The sequence below is a fragment of the Gobio gobio genome (assembly GCF_949357685.1).
Source record: "Gobio gobio genome assembly, chromosome: 19".
In the NCBI taxonomy this organism is placed as follows: Eukaryota; Metazoa; Chordata; class Actinopteri; order Cypriniformes; family Gobionidae; genus Gobio; species Gobio gobio.
The window spans coordinates 3,517,270-3,534,769 of record NC_137112.1 but is presented as its reverse complement, the minus strand read 5'-3'; the positions used below and the strand labels follow the sequence as shown (position 1 = coordinate 3,534,769).

The 17,500-nt window shown below is 33.8% G+C and overlaps 1 protein-coding gene across 3 annotated transcripts in view; it reads left to right on the top strand.

Moving 5' to 3' along the window:
• Window positions 1-17,500, top strand: part of sptbn1 (spectrin, beta, non-erythrocytic 1) — a 163,409-nt gene that overhangs the window by 54,500 nt on the left and 91,409 nt on the right. The window contains exon 1 of one of the 3 annotated variants that reach the window (XM_079845208.1): window positions 4,936-5,309. The exons of the other annotated variants lie outside the window; for them this stretch is intronic. Within the exon in view, the coding sequence (XP_079701334.1) occupies window positions 5,195-5,309 (115 nt within the window). The 5' untranslated portion in view covers window positions 4,936-5,194. Of the gene's footprint in view, window positions 1-4,935; window positions 5,310-17,500 lie in introns of those variants that run through there. 3 annotated transcript variants of the gene reach the window in all.

Sequence of the window (17,500 nt, the reverse complement as noted above, 5' to 3'; positions counted from 1 at the left end):
AGGGTTTGGGATTTGACCGTTTTATGCATAAATCCGTTGATATTTTAGCCATATCTAGAGATTTTGACGTGGATCAGTAAACATCGACCCACAAGACCGTAGCATCATGGTGACACATCACATTTCCTTCAGAAATTATACAAATCTGTTTGGACATATCCTTTTTTGTTTTGAAAAAAATTTAAAATAATTATCGTAATTTTATTTAATTATTTTTTATTTTTTGTACAGTACATTTTTTCCCCTTTATTATATATAATTTTATTGTATATAATTTTTTCCCCTTTATTTCTGCATCAAATTGTTTTGTCTTTATTGTTATAATATTTATTATATATCATCAGATAATATAATATAAATGCCTTTATCTTTTAAAAATAATATTTTTAAATAATTTTATTATTATTATACATTTTTTTAAATAATTTATATATATATATATATATATATATATATAAATGTATAAATTCTTTTTTTTTCTTTATTTTGGCATCACATTTTTCAGCTTTTATTGTTAAAATATTTATTATATATCGTCATAATAGATATAATAATTCATATTATATGCTTTTACCTTTAAAAATACACTTTGTAAATCGTGGTATCGTGTATAAAATGTATAATTAATTGTTTACCTTTATTTTGGCATCATATTTTTTTGCTTTTATTGTTAAAATATTTATCATTATATATCATCATAATATAATATGCTTTTATCTTAAAAATTATTTTTATCATTTGATCATTTTATTATTATTATATATTATACATTTATAAAACATATAAATACATTTACCCTTATTTTGGCATCACATTTTTTGACTTGTATTGTTAGATTAATATAATATATAATATAATATAAATGCTTTTATCTTTTAACAATTTGTTTATTATTACATTTTAATACATTTATAAAATGTGTATATTCAGTTTTTATCTTTATTTTGGCATCACATTTTCTGTTTTTACATTTACATATATCTTTATTGAATAATTAATTTAAATATTATTATAAAATGTTTATATATTTGTTAAAGTTATTTACCTTTATTTTATATTTATATAAATATCCTATATATCTTATACATCGTAAATATATCCAACCATAATTCTAAATCATTTTCATTTTATTATTATTACATTTTATACATGTATAAAATTTATAATTCATTGTTTACCTTTATTTTGGCATCATATTTTTTGCTTTTATTGTTAAAATATTTATAATTATATCATCGGAATATAATATGATTTTATATTTAATTTTTTTTAATAATTTGATGATTTCATTATTAATATTATATTTTATACATTTATAAAAACGTATACATTCATTTTTTACGGTTTATTTTGGCATCACATTTTTCGACTTTTATTGTTAGATTTATAATGTAATATAATATATAAATGCTTTTATCTTTTAAATATATATTTTAAAATTATTTTATTATTATTACATTTAAAAAATATATTTTTTTAATTTATATTTATAAAATGTATAAATTATTTTTTCCCCTTTATTTTGGCATGACATTTTTTTACTTTTATTGTTAGATTAATATAATAATAATATAATATAATATATACATGCTTTTATCCTTTACCACATTTTTTATTACATTTTTATACATTTATAAAATGTGTATATTCAGTTTTTACCTTTATTTTGGCATCACATTTTCTGTTTTTACATTTGCATATATCTATAAATCTATAATAACTAATTAATTTAATTATTATTATTAATAAATGTTTTATATATTTATAAAATGTATTTACCTTTATTTATATATATATATATATATATATATATATATATATATATATATATATATATATATATATATATATATATATATATATATATATAGAGATTTATTCTAAATTCTATATATAGATTTATTCTTTATTCTATATATAGATTTATTCTTTATTCTATATATATATATATATATATATATATATATAGGTAAATATATTTTGCAAATATATAAAATCTTATACATCTTATAAATCATTATATCCAACCATAATTATAAATAATTTCTTCAGAAAATCTCCTTTTTTCCCGTTTTCGTTTCCCATTATTTCCTGAGATGTTCATCTGTTTATCTCCACGCTGTGTTTGAGTCTTTCAGAGTGAAACTAACCGGTCGTCAGGAAGCGTCTCGTCCCCAAACTCGTGGGCTGTTTATCACAGCGCGAGGGATGATTTCAGCTCAGAGAATCAGACTTGTGTCAGAGCACAGAAGTGCAGATGGAGGTGAATTAGCCGCACTGATGGCTCCAGGGCCGGCTGAGGACACGTGGACGTCTTGTGACTTCACAATGACACAACTGACTGTGTTCCTGCACAAATATCCCTCTCACTCCCGGCCCAGATCCACCATCCCGCCCTCAGGCCGCAATCCCACGCTCGACACACTGACGGATAATTCAACATTTGTTTTTGGAAATACTGGATCATGGGACACATTTGGTCACATTATATCTTATCTCATGGTTCCTCTTGTCTTGTGGAAGGAGATGCTACTTCCATACATTTTTTTTAAGTACCTTGGAGTACATAATAGTACATTAATATAGCTTCAGTACGATGATATAAGATATACACTATAGGTTTTGTGACGCCTGCCTTTACATGCACATGAACTTCCCATTCTTCATCCGTAGGGTTTAATATGGAGTCGCAGCTCTAACAGCTTCAGCTCTTCTTTCCTCAAGGTTCAGAGTGTGTTTATGGGGAATCTTCTAGAAGCGCATTAGTGATGTTGGACGAGAAGGCCTGGCTCTCAGTCTCTGCTCTAATTCATCCCAAAGCTGTTCTATCGGGTCGAGGTCAGTTCCTCCACACCAAACTCGCTCATCCGTGTCTTTATGGAGACGCTTTGTGCACTGGTGCATGCTGGGACAGGAAGGGGCCGTCCACAAACTGTTCCCGCAAATTTGGGAGCATGAATTTGTCCAAAATGTCTTGGTGAAGCATTAAGAGTTCCTTTCACTGGAACTAAGAGGCCAACCCCTGAAAAACAACCCCACCCCATAATCCCCCCTCCACCAAACTTTACACGTGGCACGATGCAGTCAGGCAAGTCCCGTTCTCCTGGCAATCGCCAAACCCAGACTCGTCCATGGGATTGCCAGACAGAGAAGCGTGATTGGTCACTCAGAGAACACGTCTCCACTGCTCTAGAGTCCAGTGGCGGCGCGCTTTACCCCACTGCATCCCACGCTTTGGTGATGTAAGGCTTCGATGAGCTGCTCGACCATGGAAACCCATTCCCTGAAGCTCCACACACTGATCTTGAGCTCATCTGTTATGAGTCTGTCTCATAAAGTTTGGAGGTCTGGAGCTCTTGACTCTGCAGAAAGTTGGCGACTTCTGTGACCCTCAGCATGCGCTGACCCCGCTCTGGGATTTGCTGTTGTTCCCAATCGCTTCCACTTTGCTATAATCCCACTAACAGTTGAGCGTGGAATATTTAGTAGTGAGGAAATTGGCCATGAAGGGATTGAACACCTGAACTCAGTGATTTGAAGGGGCGTCCTAATACTTTTGGCAATATAGTGTATGTATAAATATATATATATATATCACTCTTCCATGGTAAAGCCTAGTACTTTTTAAGGCAGTGGAGAACATTTTTATTTTTCTAATTGGTTATAAATGTCGCCTGAATGTCACTAGTTAAAATTTGGTTGGAATTCGAAAGAACATAAACCTGTTTCTTTTTTAATCTTTTTTATATTCTGCTTTAAGCAGCGTCAGAGTATACATGGATAAAAACATATACAACAACAAATCCAGATTGTGATTTAAAACTGACATAAAATAATAGGACATAAATGGTCAGTATGAATACAGTGGATAGTAAATTACAAAGACATGGGTCGAAGGGTTTATATTAGTTCCATAAAATTATTCCAGGTCTCAAAGAAGACCTGGAACAGTTACACTTGTACTCACTGATTGTTTATTTACTGTCTTAAATTTAGTTTGCACCGTCTGTATTGTCGTTTCTAGTCGCCTGTCCTAATGTTTTGTATGTGTTTTTTTTTCTTGTGTTTTAAATTGTTATATGTTGTGCAGAACAGGAACCTGCTGGAAAACAGTTTTTAAACTGAGTCAGGCTCGTCTAAATTGTACCTTACTGTTACTTTTTAACCTTTCCTGTATAATAAATGAAATGAAAACAAGATATGGGTTCTGTTAGAAACCCGTTTCTTAAGTAAGCAAAAACACTGTTGCTGACAGAAAACAAACCCGCATTTTATTGCTTGATTTATAGCATTTCATGTAGCGTTTCATATCAGCGCTACACTCCCATAAAACACTCCTCAAGTGCCTGGTTCTTTTTTTTAGGGGCTTTTAATTCACCTATGAGGCCTTTGTATCATGTTAGACGCGTAACGAAAAGCAGACGGGACAGTTTCTCCGCATGTCCTCCAGGATCTTCAGCACTCCTGTGAGATTCCTGAGTGGGAATTAGAGCAGATGTTTGCTTTACAGCGGAGTGCAATTCAATAGCCAAACTTCGAGAGGCAGTTCAAAGTCTGCATTCATGGCAGTTTCTCTCCTCACCTTGCAAACAGATGGACGGCGTAGGGGGGGAACATGCGGAGAAGGGGGTGGGGAATCCAGGAAAACGGGATTTTGGCCAGGATGCAAGTTAGCTCAACATTCCAAGGAGGCCGTTCCGCATTTTCTTGTGTTGCATGAGTTAAATAACAATGCATGGAAATGGCCCGACTTCCTGCTCAACCTCCACCCCCACCCCTAACTTCTCCGGAGACTTGGTACGGCCCATCTTCTCCTCCTCCTCTTTCATTGTAATGAGTTGGTGACATCATCTGCACACACACACACACACACACACAGGCTGGTGAAATTACAACCCTTTTGCCCTCCTCCTCCTCCTCCTCTTCTGCTGCCTCACAGAAACCCTTCCAGATTCAGACCAGGTCGGTCTCAGTTTGTGGGCATCCCGTTCTTTTGACTCCCAAGGAGGAGGGCCGTTTGTTTCCGAATGGACGGAGAGGGAAGAACAGCAGCAGCATGCATGTCTCCTCTAGGACATTAGCCTGGGACGGAAAGCGCTCGCTCTTTGGATATCTTTGATTTGAAGTGTGTTGTGCCTTCCCTTTCCGTGGTTTTCTGGGAGGAATCTGGAACTAGTTTTTTCGGTCAGGGATCATGGATTTGGATTGGCCGTCGGGGGCCCCTGAGGGCTTTTACCAGGAGCCGAGCTTCCCCGCGCAAATGCCCTTCAACTACAACCAGCTCGAGGGGCGTTTCAAGCAGCTGCAAGGTAAGATGGGAATGCATTGTTTAGAGGCGTTGCTAAAGTGTGCACCGTTATACTGGGACGACTCCCACAGCCATTTCACACATGCATAGAAAGCAGAGGTGTGTGTTTTACTCTCCCATAATCCTGGAGGAATTGCAGACTGGATTAGTTGTTTTTTGTGCATGCATTTCATGCTGCTTTAATGCTCCCCAAAATCACCCGAGTCAATAAAAGGGCAGAATGGCTCGTCATAGACAACAATGGAGAACCCGGGGAGGTGGGAGGGGTTGTTTTGTTCTGCTGATAGTGGCATGTTTCTCAATGGCTTCATATGCATTTCAATCGGCCGTTTGAGCTCTTCCAGGAGAAGATGCACGGTTGTGCACACTTTGCATTGTCCAAACTGGTTTTGCGGCTCGAGGAATTGCGTGTTACTGGCGTCCTCTAATTCTGGGGAGATCGATACATGTGCACTTTTGCACTTCACACACACTCAGCGATTTCACACATTTACGGCTTCGCTGTCGTGCAGATGTTCAGGTTTTGAGTCTTTATAACCCAAGTGTGCATGATGAGGATGATTAGCATGAAACAAGCTCCCCAGTAAGTAAATGAATCCCGGGCCGGGTCATGCTGGCGAGCTGTGATGAGAGAGAGAGACCTCCTGATGGGATGGAGATTTACATTTATGCATTTAAAGAAATGTGTGTTGCTGATTAGTGACTCCTGTTCTTCTTTTTGGTAGTTTAGTGATGATAAGCTTGACCTTTTAGCGGTGATGTGATGGATTGTGTGATCTCAGGCTTGTAAATAACTTAATATGAGAGATTGGAACTCGAAAAAACATAAACCCGTTTCTTAGGTAAGCAAAAACACTGTTGCTGACAGAAAACAAACCCGCATTTTATTGCTTGATTTATAGCATTTCATGTAGCGTTTCATGTCAGAGATTGGGTTGTTTTAACCCAGAGATTGGGTTGTTTTAGCTCAGCGGTTGGGTTGTTTTAGCTCAGCGGTTGGGTTGGTTTAACCCAGAGATTGGGTTGTTTTAGCTCAGCGGTTGGGTTGTTTTAACCCAGAGATTGGCTTGTTTTTAGCTCAGCGGTTGGGTTGTTTTAACCCAGAGATTGGCTTGTTTTTAGCTCAGCGGTTGGGTTGTTTTAGCCCAGTGTTGGGTTGTTTTAGCTCAGCGGTTGGGTTGTTTTAGCTCAGCGGTTGGGTTGTTTTAGCCCAGTGTTGGGTTGTTTTAGCTCAGCGGTTGGGTTGTTTTAGCTCAACAGTTGGGTTGTTTTAGCTCAGCGGTTGGGTTGTTTTAGATCAGCGGTTGGGTTGTTTTAGCTCAGCGGTTGGGTTGTTTTAGCCCAGTGTTGGGTTGTTTTAGCTCAGCGGTTGGGTTGTTTTAGCTCAGCGGTTGGGTTGTTTTAGCCCAGTGTTGGGTTGTTTTAGCTCAGCGGTTGGGTTGTTTTAGCTCAACAGTTGGGTTGTTTTAGCTCAGCGGTTGGGTTGTTTTAGATCAGCGGTTGGGTTGTTTTACTCAGCGGTTGGGTTGTTTTACTCAGCGGTTGGGTTGTTTTAGCTCAGCGGTTGGGTTGTTTTAGCTCAGCGGTTGGGTTGTTCTAGCTCAGCGGTTGGGTTGTTTTACTCAGCGGTTGGGTTGTTTTAGCCCACAGTTGGCTTGTTTTTAGCTCAGCGGTTGGGTTGTTTTAGCTCAGCGGTTGGGTTGTTTTAGCTCAGTGGTTGGGTTGTTTTACTCAGCGGTTGGGTTGTTTTAGCCCACAGTTGGCTTGTTTTTAGCTCAGCGGTTGGGTTGTTTTAGCCCACAGTTGGCTTGTTTTTAGCTCAGCGGTTGGGTTGTTTTAGCCCAGTTGTTGGGTTGTTTTTAGCTCAGCAGTTGGGTTGTTTTAGCCCAGTGGTTGGGTTGTTTTTAGCTCAGCAGTTGGGTTGTTTTAGCCCAGTTGTTGGGTTGTTTTTAGCTCAGCAGTTGGGTTGTTTTAGCCCAGTGGTTGGGTTGTTTTTGCCCACGGTTGGCTTGTTTTATAGCTCAGCGGTTGGGTTGTTTTAGCCCAGTTGTTGGGTTGTTTTTAGCTCAGCGGTTGGGTTGTTTTAGCCCAGTTGTTGGGTTGTTTTTAGCTCAGCGGTTGGGTTGTTTTAGCCCAGTGTTGGGTTGTTTTAGCTCAGCGGTTGGGTTGTTTTAGCTCAGCGGTTGGGTTGTTTTAGATCAGCGGTTGGGTTGTTTTACTCAGCGGTTGGGTTGTTTTACTCAGCGGTTGGGTTGTTTTAGCTCAGCGGTTGGGTTGTTTTAGCTCAGCGGTTGGGTTGTTCTAGCTCAGCGGTTGGGTTGTTTTACTCAGCGGTTGGGTTGTTTTAGCCCACAGTTGGCTTGTTTTTAGCTCAGCGGTTGGGTTGTTTTAGCTCAGCGGTTGGGTTGTTTTAGCTCAGTGGTTGGGTTGTTTTACTCAGCGGTTGGGTTGTTTTAGCCCACAGTTGGCTTGTTTTTAGCTCAGCGGTTGGGTTGTTTTAGCCCACAGTTGGCTTGTTTTTAGCTCAGCGGTTGGGTTGTTTTAGCCCAGTTGTTGGGTTGTTTTTAGCTCAGCAGTTGGGTTGTTTTAGCCCAGTGGTTGGGTTGTTTTTAGCTCAGCAGTTGGGTTGTTTTAGCCCAGTTGTTGGGTTGTTTTTAGCTCAGCAGTTGGGTTGTTTTAGCCCAGTGGTTGGGTTGTTTTTGCCCACGGTTGGCTTGTTTTATAGCTCAGCGGTTGGGTTGTTTTAGCCCAGTTGTTGGGTTGTTTTTAGCTCAGCGATTGTTTTATTTTGGCTCAGCGGTTGGGTTGTTTTCCAACCCATTTTGCGTTCATTTAACCCAAAACATTAAAACAACAATAAAACATTTAACCCAACCGCTGGGTTAAAACAACCCAATAGCTGGATTTGTCAATTTTCAACCCAACTTGAGTTGTTTTTAACCCAGCATTTTTTACAGTGTGAATGTAAACCGCACTGAGGATTTAAACAGTTGAAATGTGACTTTGGGTTATGCACGTATTAGATTGCTTTCACATTGACATGTAGCTTCTTGTTCCTCAGATGCGAGGTTTGATATTAAGATATTTAGAAGTTGCAACCGCTGAAGCCAGGAGGTTCTTTGTTTCATTATGCATCTTAAACACCAATGCAAGAGCATTCTTCAAACCCTCAAGACAGTGGAGATCGTAGCCAAGATAAATGACAGATTCTTGGATTTCTTGTGCTGTTGTGGACGCACTTCAATAGTCTAAACACACGATCCTGCCAGCTTGTATTTCCACAGATAGTTTACTGGCGTTAAGGGTGCGTCCAGCTGATCTTGGACTCTTTTGGACTCACTATAGGCCAGTTTTGCGTGCTGAAGCGGATCTTTTGTCCTCCGTGTGTCTTCCTGCCAATCCGCCTGTTTCTCAGTCTGGTCTTCTCAATGACCTTCTGTTCGGCTGCTGGCGGAGATGAGGCCGGAGAGAGTGAGATGGAGAGAGATGTCGGGCCCCATGGGGTTCTGAGGAGGATTGGGTCAGTGTGAGGATGTGAGTTGTTGGATTGGCTCAATGGACCCGAGGGGAAGCAGGTTCTGGAGGTCTGAAGCGGTGAAGGGAAGTGTTGAGATGGAAACCCATCTGGGCGGGCAGAGATGCACCAGCCACCCAGAGTCACTTCGTTCAACGCTCATTCAAAATGTATTTGTATAGCGCTTTTTTTTTCACAATACACATTGTTTCAACACATTGGCTCATGGATTGTGTAACACCCTAAAATAAAAGAATCACATTTCACAAAGAACATTTCATGAGTTTTGACCAGTGTTATTCTGGTATTATTTATATTTTGAATATTTTTGTGCTTTTTGTAAAAATAAATATTTCTATATAGCTATATTTAAATTTCAGTTTTAGTCATTTTCGTCTTCAACTTAGTTATTTCATTTCTAAGTTTAAAATGTCTAGGTAATATTTATATTTTAATTTATTTCACTTTATTTTTTAATGTTTTTTTATATCTTTAGTTTTATTTAAAATGTAAGATTTCGGTAATATTTATGTTTTATTTTATTTAAGCTTTATTTTAGTTACTGAAAAAGTTTTTAATATTTTTTGTTTTATTTAAAATTTAAGCTTTCGTGTAATATTCATGTTTAATTTTATTTCAGCTTAATTTTTAATGTGTTTTTAAAATATTTGTAGTTTTATTTAAAATTTAAGCTTTTGGGTAATATTTATGTTTTATATTATGTCAGCTTTATTTTTTTATGTTTTTTTGTCATATTTTTATTTATATTTTATTTTAACTTTATTTTAGTTACTGAAAACGTTTTTTTTTTATATATATATATATTTTTGTTTTAATTAAAATGTAAGCTTTCGTGTAATATTCATGCTTTATTTTATTCCAGCTTTATTTTTTAATGTTTTTTTTATATCTTTTGTTTTATTTAAAATGTAAGCTTTTGGTAATATTTATGTTCTATATTATTTCAGCTTTTTTTCAGTTACTGAAAAGTTTTTTTTTTGTTGTTTTTTTCAAATTTAAGCTTTTGGGTAATATTTATGGTTTATTTTATTTCAGCTTTATTTTTTTAATGTTTTTTTTTAATATTTATATTTTATTTTAGTCACTGAAAAGTTTTTAAAATATTTTTTTGTTTTAATAAAAATGTAAGCTTTTGGGTAATATTCATGTTTTATTTTATTCCAGCTTTATTTTTTTTGTTTTTTAATATTTGAACTTTATTTTAGCTACTGAAAACGTTTTTTTTATATTTATTTGTTTTAATTTAAATTTAAGCTTTCGTGTAATATTTATATTTTATTTTATTTCAGCTTTATTTGTAATGTTTTTATAATTTTTTGTTTTAATTCAAATTTAAGCTTTCATATAATATATTTTATTTCAACTTTTATTTTTGCTACTGAAAATGTTTTTATTTATTTTTTTCAAATTTAAGCTTTCATGTAATATTTAATATTCATGTCTTATTTTATCTAACTTTATTGTTGCTACTGAATTTAAAAATATATATATTTAGTTGAAGTTAAAGTTTTTCAGGTAATATGTTATTCTATTTCAGCTTTACTTCAATTACTTAAAATAGTTAGTATTAGTTCTAGTTGTAGTTATTAATAACAGCACTGGGACATGAAACACAGTTTGCATAATTTTACTTGTAAAATGTTTGTAATTGATGGATGGGAAAAGCGTCTCTGTGAGTGTATTTTAAGTGTTCTTGATGACGTCAGCTGAAGAACACGCGTGTGTTTTAATACAGTATGGATGTGAAACCGAGGACCGTTGATTCGGAGAGCTTATGTTTGTGCACAAATGCAAATGGAGGTGTTTTGTTCTGGTCTGAGGACATCTGGAGTGATGCACTAGTGCACATCCTCATATCTTTGAAACTAAGGGTGGGGTTTAAGCAGTGGACCTGAACCTTCTCACACCTGCCATCTACTGTTGCTCCTCAGTCCCCAACACATGTGACCCATCCGCGCTTCTACCTTAAGGCATTATTCCTGACCCTGGGCTCATATGGTCATGGGCGGTGAATCTGGAGTCTGAGCGAATGAAGCGGCTCTTTCATCGCAGTTTAACTGAAGACATTCCTGCAGAGAGACTGTGGCATGATGAACATGTTTGTTTAAATATGAGACATGCAGGAAATGATGAGCGTGTGCTCGTCTCTGTGAATGTACTGGCGCATCAAGTACTGAGGCAACTGGATATATATATATATATATATACAAATGATGAAAATATATTACCATATTTCAGAGTTATTTTATATATATATTATAATTTAATTATATACTAAATAAAAAAATAAAAAAAGGAATTCTGATAAAATAAAAAAAATTATATAAAAAATAAAATAATATAGTAAATAATAAAATATATATGAAACTAAACTAACATAAAAAAATTATAAAAAAAAAAATTATATATTAAATAAATAAATAAAAAATTAAATAAAATTATAAAAAATTTAATTAAAATATTTAAATAATAAATAAAATAAAGCAAAACATATATTACAAAAATTCAATTAAATTAAAAAATATAATAATAAAATATCTATATGTGTGTGTATATTCTTGATTTTTTTAATTTATTTTTTTACAAATGTTGAAAATGGATATTTTTAAATATTGATAAAAATCGTATTTCAGAGTTAATTTACATATATATATTATTTAATTATATACTAAATAAATTAAAAAGAATTCTATTAAAATAAAATGTATTTGAAACATAAAATAATATAGTAAATAATAAAATATATATGAAACTAAACTAACATAAACAATGTATAAAAATAAATTAAAATAAATAATTAAATAAATAATATTAAATAAAAAATTTAATAAAATGATAAATAAAATTAAAATATTACAAAATAAATAAAATAAAACAAAACATATTACAAAAAATCAATTAAATTAAAAAATATAATAAAATATTATCTATCTATATATATATATATATATATATATATAAATATATGTATATGTATATGTATGTGTGTGTGTGTGTGTGTGTGTGTGTGTGTATATATTCTTGTTTTTTTTTTTACCTACAAATGTTGAAAATAAATATTTTTAATTTTCTCTCTATATATAACACACACTTTTTGCCTCAACCACCAACAGTGACTTAAGGCCAATTTAAGGGCCATAAATATTTTTTTTTACCAGTCATGAAACTGAGATTAATCCTTATTAAAGTTATTCAGGCAAGAGCAATGAGTGGTTGTTCTTTGTCTTTTGTAGTTTGATTAACATTAATAACACAGACAGCAGCAGGAATATCAGGGCGCTGTCACTTTAAGAGCGAATGCCTGGATCCCATACACTGAGACACATGCGTGTTATTTCTCATCTGTTTACGTTCAGTCAAGACTGTTCTGTTTATGAGGATACAAAGCCTTTTGACATAATTTAGTTTGAATGTCTGCTCAAGCTCAATAAGACGTGAACGAGAACTCGGTATTCAGTCTGTCGTCTTGACATTGAATATTTAAATTTGCATGGGTTAAAGCTGCACTATGTAAGTTTTCCGTCCGCTAGAGGTCGCCTGTTCAAAACAAAGGTGTAGTTTAATGACGTCACATTTGAGCACAGAATCCTGGGACATGTGGTCTTCAGCTCACAGCCGGTGGGAAAGAAGCGGGACAGGACTCGGGCAGAAATCATGTGGATGTGATTATTAACGTTACTGTAGTGAAGCAGAGCAGGAGCCAGTGTTGTGGAGCTGAGGAACCGCTGGAGCGATTGTTAATGAGATGAACGCAACACACGCCTCGCGAGCAGCGGGACTTTTATTATGCCACAGTCGCCTCGCGAGCAGCGGGACTTTTATTATGACAGTCGCCTCACAAGCAGCAGGACTTTTATTATGACAGTCGCCTCACGAGCAGCGGGACTTTTATTATGCCACAGTCGCCTTGCGAGCAGCGGGACTTTTATTATGACATTCGCCTCGCGAGCAGCGGGACTTTTATTATGACGGTCGCCTCGCGAGCAGCGGGACTTTTATAATGCCACAGTCGCCTCGCGAGCAGCGGACTTTTATTATGCCACAGTCGCCTCACGAGCAGCGGGACTTTTATTATGATGGTCGCCTCGCGAGCAGCGGGACTTTTATAATGCCACAGTCGCCTCGCGAGCAGCGGATTTTTATTATGCCACAGTCGCCTTGCGAGCAGCGGGACTTTTATTATGATGGTCGCCTCGCGAGCAGCGGGACTTTTATTATGACACAGTCGCCTCACGAGCAGCGGGACTTTTATTATGACTGTCGCCTCGCGAGCAGCGGGACTTTTATAATGCCACAGTCGCCTCACGAGCAGCGGGACTTTTATTATGACTGTCGCCTCGCGAGCAGCGGGACTTTTATAATGCCACAGTCGCCTCGCGAGCAGCGGGACTTTTATTATGACACAGTCGCCTCGCGAGCAGCGGGACTTTTATAATGCCACAGTCGCCTCGCGAGCAGCGGGACTTTTATTATGACACAGTCGCCTCGCGAGCAGCAGGACTTTTATTATGATTGTCGCCTTGCGAGCAGCGGGACTTTTATAATGCCACAGTCGCCTCGCGAGCAGCGGGACTTTTATTATGACTGTCGCCTCGCGAGCAGCGGGACTTTTATTATGACGGTCGCCTCGCGAGCAGCGGGACTTTTATAATGCCACAGTCGCCTCACGAGCAGCGGGACTTTTATTATGACGGTCGCCTCGCGAGCAGCGGGACTTTTATTATGCCACAGTCGCCGTATTTTATTATGAACACTAGTTCACACTGCAGTGAGAGTAAAGCGTTTCTACAGAATAAAACCGCAAACTAACGCGGATATGATGTCATCGACAGGCCACGCCCTCACACGTCCCGGTTCCTCGGGTAAAATAGCATCTCACGATTTACAAATAGTTGGAAACATTTGGGATATTGTAAGTACTCGACTGAACACAATATATAACACTGGCCTTTTTGGATATTTGACTGAACAAATGTTACATAGTGCAGCTTTATACGTTTGTGACGATGCAATGGCGATTGGTGTTTTATATACTCCGGTTTGCACTTGTATTTGGCACTTGGCAAGTGTATATATGATAAATACAGCACCACCCTGGCTACAATATTGCCCAAAAATACATCTCAATGTTGTCTTTATGAGTAGCGCATGTGTTTTTCATCAGCGCTCGCATGAACTAAAATCCTCATATCTTTATTGTTTTTGCCCTGGGTTGAAATGCTCAGACGCTGTGTTGAAAGTGTTGAAATGCGAGGTTTATTTTGGATGTCCAGAGCTGAAGGTGAGATCTGTCCACTCCACACAGGAAGTCTTCGGCATTCCTTTCTGCTGACGTTTACGCCACAGGAAGCAGATAAATCAGAGGAAGCCTGCCTTTCTGGACCCTTCTCATTCAGATGTACTGATTTATCAGAGGCAGAAGTGTTTCAGCTGATCTGGCTTATCTCTGACCCCAGATCTGACCTTCTCGTGTTTCCGGATTCAGATGTTTTGTTCGTGTTGCGCAATCCCAGAATCCCACAGCCGGCATCATTTTCAGGAGTGTTAGTAACATAAGTGATGTTAAGAATGCTGTGGTCTGCTCTTTTTCACGTTCAGACTCAAGAGTGGGAATAATATATTATAATTACTCGTTTGTTCTTTCAGGGTTGGACAAACCCGTCTAGGCGGATCGAGACTTTTCCCGAAATATAATACCAACAACAATTGGATGTGCACTGACGTTCATAGGTTTAGAAAAAAGGGTTTTAATGCAGTATAAATGCTTTTTTTAATGTTTGGGAAAATGTATCGCACAAAAATATATCAATATATCCTCATATGAGAATGATTAGTGAAGGGTCATGTGACACTGAAGACTGGAGTAATGATCACACACTTTGCCATATATTCACATAGAGAACAGATGATCTACATTTGAATAATATTTCACAATTTTTAATTACATTTTTTAAATATATTTTTTGTTTTATTTCTTTTATCAGTGTTAACAGCAGATTATTATATTGCCACTTATATTATTAATTTTTTTTATTTAATTACATTTTTTGTAATATATATGTTTTGTTTTATTTTATTTATTTATTATATTTTAATTTAAATTTTATTTTATTTCAGTTTTTTATATATATATTTTTATTTTAGTGTAGTTTTATATACATTTTATTATAATATGTTATTTTATTTTTAATGTCATTATTTTAATTTAATCTTTTAAATATATATATTTTTTATTTTATTTATTTATTTTTAAATCAGTGTTAACAGCAAAGTATTATATAGGCACTTATATTATTTTTATTTTTATTTTTTTTTATTTATTATTTTTTATATTTTAATTGAATTTTGTTCTTTTTAATATACTTTTTTTATTTTTATGCAGTTTTATTTTATTTTTGTTTTATATATATTTTATTATTGTATCTTATTTTTAATACCAATTATATTTTATTTTTAATATAATTTATTTTATTTTTATTTAATTGAATGTTTTAAATATATATATATATATATATATATATATATATATATATATATATATATATATATATATATATATATATATATATATATATATATATATATATATATATATATATATATATATATATATATAATTTTTTATAATTTTTTTTTTTTTTTTTTTTTTTTTTTTTTTTTTTTACACTGAAGATTGGAGTAATGATGATTTGATCACAGGAATAAATGACACTTTGCCATATATTCACATAGAGAACAGCTGATCTACATTTGAATAATATTTCACAATTTCTACAGTATTTTTGATCAGATAAATGCAGCATTAAATTTGCATGTTTTTTCGATCATATTGTTTCCTCTGAAAACGCAGACAATGCTATCTGTATGTTGCAGGATAGGGTGTGGTTTGTTTTGAGGTCAAACAAAGATTTTGAGGATGCAGGAAACGCCAATAAATCAACAATCGCTGATCTCTCTCAGCCCGGACACATCCGTCTTGTTCAGATAGTGGAGAACATCTCAGGGACTCGGTGTGTTTTCAATAGCAACCCTTGAATAGTGAGCGTGATGTATGAGATTGTACTGGTATGAGATTGTACTGGTATGAGATTGTACTGGTATGAGCCTTTAATGCATAAGCTTTGGCATATAGTGTCCCAATGATAGTGACTGATTAGAGCCTGACCTGATCAACAGTCCAGACTCCAGTATTGATTGATCTGAAGCGGCTCAAAGGCAAATGTTGCTTGTCATTCAGTTGACTTTGCCATTGCTCTCAAAATATATGATCTTATTTTCTGGCTGTATTTTCCACATAAGAATACTTGTGTATATACAGTCAGTGTTAACAGCTGAGTATTATATAGTCACTTAAGTTACATTTTTTGTAATATATTTTTTTGTATTTTTTTTATCATTATTTTTATATAGTTTTTATTTTATTTTTCATATATATTTTATTAAATTGCATTTTTAATATAATTTAAAAAAATATTGAATTAAATGTTTTAAATATATATTTTTTTATTTTATTTCATTTATCAGTATTAACAGCAGATTATTATATAGCCACTTATATTCTTTCATTTTTTTGTAATATATATATATTTTGTTTTATTTTATAATTTTTTTATATTTTTATTTTATTTTTTATTATTTTATTTCATTTTTTAAATTTATTTTTGTATATAATTTTTATTTAATTTATTTATTATATTATTGTATTTTTAATATACATTTTATTTTTAATATAATTGTTTAATTGGTTTTTTATTTAAATAGATTTTTATTTTATTTATTATTATTGTATTTTTTATTTTATTTCATTTATCAGTGTTCACAGCAAAATATTATATAGTCACGTTTTAAATTTTTTTGTAATATTTTTTATTTTATATATTTTTTTATTTTATTTATTTTTTATATTTATTTATTATTTTATATAATTCTTTTTAATATAATTTTTATTTTATTTGAATGAATTTTTTATGTATTGTAGTTTCATATATATTTTATTATTTATTACATTAGTTTATTATCTTAATTTTAATAAAAAAATATATTATTTTTATATATTTTTGTTTTATTTTATTAATTTATTAATTATTATTATTTAATTTTTTTTAATTTTTGATTTATTGTTTTTAATTAAACCATTAAAAAATATATATAAAATCAATAAAATATAAATATTTTAATATTTTAATAAATAGTTTTATTTTATTATATATATATATATATATATATATATATATATATATATATATATATATATATATATATATATATATAATTGTATTATTTTATTAAAAATGTAATAAAACTTTATTTTATTTTTAATATCTCCGCACGCTTTGACACTGAATATCTTGCGATGCATATTCAAGCATTTGAATCTCCTCTGAGAATGAGCTCAAGAGTAAAGTGACCTCACAGTGATGAGCATCTGGGGGACAAAATGTGCTTTATCATGAAAATAATGTCACAATGTAAAAAATAATGTTTTTTAACTTGTTACTCAATATCCTTGTAGGTGTTATCAGCCACTGATGTTGAAGCCAGCGGTATTTAAGAGGCCATAAACACACCGAGCTGTGTGTGCTGAGTTTATAACTGGTGGTTCATATTAAAGCACATTTGTGTGTGTGGATCCGCGGGTGGTGTTTACCCAGTGTTGG